Raw genomic sequence first — 6911 nt, forward strand, 5'->3', positions numbered from 1 at the left:
GGCATAGGAAACGCGGAACCAACCGCTAGAGGGGGTTAGGTTCTATAAGGAAGAGAAGCATTACATCATCTGGTAGATGCTTCGAGAAGGAAAACTTAAAAAAAAAAACAAAAAACACAAAACCCTTACAAATGGAATTAAGAAATGGATCTTCGAATTACAATCAAAGATAAAATGTTAGCTTGTTCATTTGGTTTTATTGACTTCAGCTTTTCTGTTTGGGGGTCCATTGGCAAGCCAGTTGGGTGTTCTTTTATGCTTTTAGGCACCTGTTAAACCTGTTTCACTAATCTCAGTGTTGAAATTTGTTGCTTTTTTTTTCCCCTACTACTTTCCTGTGACAGTACATTAGTTGCTTTTCTCATTGACGTGACCGAATACTTGACAAGCTTTATCTCAAGGGAAGAAAGGTTTATTTTGGCTACAAGTTGGAAGGAACATTGCACCATGGCAGAGAAAGTGTGGTGGTAATAGGAACATGAAGAATGTGCTTGCATTTTGTCCCTAGTCTAGAAGTAGAGAGAGATGGATGCTCGTGCCCACTTGGCTTCCCTCTTTTTTTTTTCTTTCTTTTTCTTTTTTATTTGTCTTTGTTTTTTGAGACAAGAGTTTCTCTGTGCATCCCTGGCTGTCCTTGAACTCACTCTGTGGACCAGGCTGGCCTTGAACTCAGAAATCTACCTGCCTCTGCCTGCCAAGTGCTGGGATTAAAGGCGTGCGCCACCACAGCCCGCCTCCCCTCTTTCCTTTTAAGTCACGCAAGCACACCAGCCTGTGGGACTGTGCTACAACATGCAGGATTTAGGGTGGGTTTTTTCTCCTCAGTTGAATGTCTCTGGAAAGATCTCAGAACCTTCCAGAGATGAGTTTCCTAGGTGTTCCAAATCTAGTTAAGATGACAATGAAGATTAAGTATTACAAACCCTGGAGCTGGGTGCTGTGTCTTTTTTCTTAATAACCAGTACAGAGTTTGCAACACAGAGAGAAATCATTAAATATTTGTAAACCAAATGAATTCTCGAGAGTTACAGAAGTGAGACAGGACCCACTAGGGAGGTGTGATGGGGCACGCATGAGTGGTAACTTCATTCATTGCTTTAACGATTTATTCTTCTTCTATTTTTTTTTTTTTTTGCATAGGAAAAACATAATCAAAACACCAGACACCAGATATTGAACCGGATCCAGTAATTCAATGCCACTCCCCCCTCTGAAACATAATTCTTAAATAATTTTAACATAAGATGGTATAAGTTATATTTACATGGATTTTGACCAGCTCATGTAGAGAGCTTGGGAAATCTCAGCCACCACCTGATCTCTAAGAGATTCTCAAGCATTCACAGCCCCTGCCAAGCCTGCAGTGACCCCTGTTTCAGGCATCTTGAGCAACTATAGCTGTTGAGAGAATCAAGGGCAAAGGTGGCCTTGTCAAATATTGTGATTTCTTCAGGGTGAACAGAGGTTCCTTAGATTTGTGACTTTGTGACTTGGAAATAGAGACGCATAGAAATGTCTACTCTTGGATGCTACAAATTTGAAGAGGCCCCAGAAAGTGAAGTTAGGAACTCCTGCCGGATGCGGGACCTCCCACAGAGAGGAGATGATCTCCTCTGAGAGCTCCTTCTGCTGTATAGAGGATCCATATTTTAAAAGAAGAGATGTGTCCAGGATGAGTTCATTTCTGCTTCCTGGCCATCCCCTTAGAGCCAAGATTTCAACCAAACACAAGCATAGGCTTATTCTGATTTATACAGGAGGAGCTTATTCATGCACGTGGTAACATCCGCCCTGCAGTGTAACTGTTCTGGAACTCACTTTGTAGATTAGGCAGGCCTTGAACTCTGTCTCCTGAGTCCTGGTATACCACCTGTGCCCAGCTACAGTGTCTTCTTAAGGCTACTGTCCTAACTAGGCTTCTTATTATTATTATTTCTGTATCCCACTAGGACCTGGAGCCAGTAGCAACCCTTGTTCTGACTCATACCATGGACCCAGGCCCAACTCTGAAGTTGAAGTGCAGTCCGTAGTGGACTTCATCAAGAGCCATGGGAAAGTCAAAGCTTTCATTACCCTTCACAGCTATTCCCAACTACTCATGTTCCCCTATGGCTATAAATGTGCCAAGCCAGACGACTTTAATGAGCTGGTGAGTTCCTACATTGTTATTGGGAGTTTAATGACCACATCTGTTGCGTGGACAAGTGAAGTTCCATTCATAAAGTTAGATACCGAGGAGGAGGAATATTAGTGACAGGCTATGAAGGTAATCGGGCATACATCCGATGCAGACTAAATTTCTTCGGTAAATAGAATTCATAGAAATTAATGGTGCCTTAACACAGACGATCCTGGAATCTGCTTTCCTTCTTCTTTTCCTTTTTGAGACAGGGTCTTACTATGGGTAGCCTCGTCCAGGCTGTAAAGTCGCAAAGTTAGGATCCTCCTGCTTGTCTTAGTGCCTTGAATGCTTGGGGTACAGACATATACTGCCATGACTGGCCTTAGGAGCCTGCTACCCCCTTTAATTCCCACGGTATGTGACCTGGATGTGGATCCAAGGTTCTTGGATTGCTGGACAGGTGCTCTGTGTTGAGTGGTATGGCTACCCAGAATTCACTAGGGCTTCAATGGGGCCTTTGGCTATTCGTCCTGACATGACAGTGTGCTGGTATATGATGTGTACTTAAAAGGCTTTCCTCCCTAACTTGGTTCCTTCTGTCATCTTTCCCATTTCAGAAATAAACAGATTGGCTACAGCCTTGGGTCAGATGGTGACATCTCAGGGAGCTGTTCACAATTGAGCAACAGCAATTCCCAGATGAAGAGAATGTGCAAATATTTCCAATTTGGCTTTTAGGCTTGATTTTTGAAACCCATCTGTTAGGGATAAGCCTGGAATTGAGACCTTTTGGACAATTTACCTTCAAATAGAGTTTTGCCAGCAGACCCAGGCTGTCATAGAATAGATAATTCCAGTTCAAATATATCTTTCATCTCATCAGTTGGATATTTGGGTTTGTTAGGACTGTTTTCAGGCTTGAAGAGGACTTGTTACCAAAGTTACATCTTGGGGCTTGGGGGAGGTGGGATGCCAAGGTTGGTAGGAACCTAAATATACTCCCTGCTCACATTTAAAAAATTAAAAATAATTTACTTTTAATTAAAAATCATCGTTCAAAATATTAGGTTTCATTATGGCACTTAAAAAATTTGTTTCTGTTGATTCTTCCCCCTATATTCTTCTTCCCCCTCTGTTTCCTGTTGTATTCTCTTTTCCCCTTTCAAGTAACATATCTTTTCCCTTACCCCTTCACACCTTTGGAAATACATCTTTCCCTCTTGATATCTCTTTTATGGGTCTATATTTACACCTAGACAATCTTCAGTTGTTCATGGAATTTGTATTGTTCATGCTAGTTCTGTAGTCTGCAGCCTAGAACTGGGTGTCTCTGCCTTCAAGGAGCCTATTCATGCACGGTGTCTCTGCCTTCAAGGGAGCCTATTCATGTGGTGCAGAAGCTTGACTACTAGAGTTTCCCCTTGTCATCGTCGTCGTCATCTGCTTTGTCATCTGGCCATATTGACGAAGTTTACTCTTTTTGGGGAGATGCATCTGTGAATTATTTAAAGACTAGACACCCGATTCTCCTGGGTCTTCCTGTACTGCACCCTACCTCCAAACTATCCTGATTCCTTGAAGGACTTACAATGTGGGACCAAACTCCCACCCCATCCCAGATGCTGTTTTCTGAATGCCAACTTTGGTTGTCTGTGTTCTTGAAAGGTTGCCCCCAAAGCCAATGCAGAGCCTGTGTTTCGGGTTAGCCATCGGGAGCAGAGTGTGGCTGTAGCTGCTGTCCATCCCACCCTTCCTTCTCCTCCCGCGGTTGAGGATGCAGTTGAGGGTCACCTTAGCTTTTTGGCAGTTGCACCGTGCTGTTGAGTCATGCTGGGCTCATTGACAAATGAAACCCCCAGGCTCTTGGCGGCCTTGGCTGAGCCAGGTTTTCCCCATCTGGGATTTGTACAGTTGTTTTCCTGGACCCAAGTTCAAGACCTTGCATTTATCCTTAGCAAGGACAGTAAAGCCTCAACCAGTCAAAAATGGAACCCTTGAGGAATGGAAAATATTTTGCTGAGGTCTGCTCCTTGGAAACAGAGAGAATCACAGGAAAATAAGCCAGTAGGGATCAACTGGGAAAAAAAAAACCAACAAACTTCCCAGGGACATCCTGAGGTCAGTGTATGCACGTTTGCTTTAGTCCCCCTAAGCCTACGCAACTTTCTAAGAGTCTTTTTTGTTTTTTTTTTTTGTTTTTTTTTTTTTGGTTTTTGTTTTTTGTTTTGTTTTTTTTTGTTTTTGTTTTTGTTTTTTCGAGACAGGGTTTCTCTGTGTAGTCTTGGCTGTCCTGGAACTCACTCTGTAGACCAGGCTGGCCTCGAACTCAGAAATCCGCCTGCCTGAGCCTCCCAAGTGCTGGGATTAGAAGGCATGCACCACCACCGCCTGGCTGTTTTTGTTTTTGTTTTTTGTTTTTTTGAGACAGGGTTTCTCTATATAACAGCCCTGGCTGTCCTGGAACTCACTCTGTATACCAGGTTAGCCTTGAATTCACACCTGCTTCTGCCTCCTGAGTGCTGATTAAAGGCATGTACTACTACAGCCTGGCAAGTTTTTTTTTATTACTATTATTATTATTGTTGTTGTTGTTATTATTACTATTTTATTTTATGTGTATGGGTGTTTTGCCTGCATATACATATGCACACTACCATGTGGTTGTTGGGACATGAATTCAGATCCTCTGGAAGAGCAGCCATCTTGTTAAGAGTAAGCTCTTAACAGCTGAGTCATCTCTCCAGCCTACTTCCTAAAAAAATTTAAAACTGCATTTGTTTACTTTGTGTGTCTGTGTGGAAGTCAGGGCACAGCTCGCAGGACCTGGTTCTCTTCTACCACGAGAGTCACAGGGACTGAGTTAAGGCAGTCAGGTACAAACACCCTTTCCCACTGAGTGATTTCTCAGGCCACCAATACTATTTCCATTTATGTTTCTAAACAAGGAGAGCTAGTGGCAAGATAATGGGTTCTGCAGCATGGAAAACAGCTGCCTAATGACAGAATGACTACGTCATGTTGTATGTTCACAGCGGAACAACATGTGATTACTTTTCAGAGAAATGGGTGAGAGAGAAGGAATGGGTGTACGTTTGTGTCACCTAATGAAGGAGCCCGCATAACCAGGTCTCCCTGTCTCTGTTAAAATATTGGGTAACTGGTTTCCCATGAGGCAAGTTTTATCCATTCACTTTTCCTTCTAGGATGAAGTGGCCCAAAGGGCTGCCCAGTCTTTGAAAAAACTCCACGGCACCAGTTATAAAGTAGGACCCATCTGTTCTGTCATCTGTAAGTATCTAACCTGCTAGAGGTTTGTACACATGACCTATAAAGAGGTGAAGCACCATTTGAATTTGGGCCAATGTTTTGAAATACCTTCACATGAAGGCAGTGCCTCTCATGCACATAACCCAAACTTAACTGTTTTTCCCCAGAAGGTCTAGGTTCCCCATGAAATATTTATGATGTGATAACAAAAGATTTCCTGGAGATGTGAGTTTTGTGCTGTTTCTTAGGCTTGTCCACACACCTTTAATCTCAGCACTCTGGAGGCAGAGTCAGGCAGATCTCTGTGAGTTCAAGGCCAGCCTGGTCTACAAAGTGAGTTCTAGGACAGTCAGGGCTGTTACACAGAGAAACCGTGTCTTGGAAAAAAAAAGCAACCAAGAAACCTTTATCAAAACTTACTCTAAAAGTCATGTTCTTTTATTAATTTTCCCTTTCTGGCCTAGAGGGACTCCTGTCCTATTCCTTGAGTAGGTTTATGAACTGTGGGTCATGAGAGAATGGACGTGGCTCCTTTAAGAGGACCTGGTTAGAGGCTGAGGGATTAGTTCAGTGTAGAGTATGTGCTTAGTATGCATGAAGTCCTGAGTTCAAAAGCCCTGGGTTCCGTCCAATTCCACAATGCCCTGTGCCCAAAGCTCCTTTGGAAACTAGTAGAACATGAGCCTCAGACAGACATTCTATATTCGACAGGCTTTCAGTAAGCATCTGCCATGTGTTAAACCTGATGAAATCTACCGGGAACTCAATTTCTTTTTTCAGAGTGTGTGTATGTATTTGTGTGTGTTTGCACATGCATGTGTGGAGGTCAGAAGGCTACTTGTGGGAGTCAGTTCTCTCTTTTCACTTTCTGTGTTCCGGGGATCAAATCCAGATCATCTGGCTTGCAACAAGTGCAAACTTTACCTACTGAACCCCCTTGCCTGCTCTGAGGTCCCTCTGAAGAGAGATGAACAGGAATGCAAAGGAACATTAGGATAGTAGGTTATGCATGGTTCCAAAGTATTGTAATTAATTAAATTAATTAAGTATTAAATTAATGCAATGGAGAAGCTTTACACTGGAAGGAAGGATGTAGGGTTTTAAAGATTAGTAGCCATCATCAGGCAGCTGATGAAGAAACAAAGGGCTAGATGCTCTGACAGTCAGATCCAAGGGTACTGAAGCATGAAGTTGCATGGAGGGCTCTGAGAGCCACAAGTGAGATTGCTGGGATGGGAGATGTGAGGACGGGAGGCCGAGGGATGGGGCTCTATGTGCTTATGTGAAGACTTTCATCTGAAGGATTCTAGAAGCCATCTTGGATTTTTCAGTGAAACTTCAGTTGAAGTATTGAGTGGAGGCTACAGTGGTCATGAACTGGAAGTAGGTTCGTCCTCCAGCAGGAGCTGAATGAGTTGAGGTTGGAGATGATGGTTCAAGCCACAGCAGGGCATACGCAGAGCATGCGCAGTGTCTGGGACATGCCATTGGCCCTTGGCCTTTAAAGGGTGGTAGAGAGTTC

The 6911-nt window shown here is 43.3% G+C and overlaps 1 protein-coding gene across 1 annotated transcript in view; it reads left to right on the forward strand.

The window, feature by feature from the left end:
- Positions 1 to 6911, forward strand: part of Cpa2 (carboxypeptidase A2) — a 37399-nt gene that overhangs the window by 25285 nt on the left and 5203 nt on the right. Inside the window, exons 10-11 of the mRNA XM_031381064.1 lie at positions 1950 to 2149; positions 5326 to 5410. Coding sequence (XP_031236924.1) covers positions 1950 to 2149; positions 5326 to 5410 — 285 coding nt within the window. The remainder of the gene's footprint in view (positions 1 to 1949; positions 2150 to 5325; positions 5411 to 6911) is intronic.

Source organism: Mastomys coucha, unplaced genomic scaffold, assembly GCF_008632895.1.
Source record: "Mastomys coucha isolate ucsf_1 unplaced genomic scaffold, UCSF_Mcou_1 pScaffold20, whole genome shotgun sequence".
Classification (NCBI taxonomy): domain Eukaryota; kingdom Metazoa; phylum Chordata; class Mammalia; order Rodentia; family Muridae; genus Mastomys; species Mastomys coucha.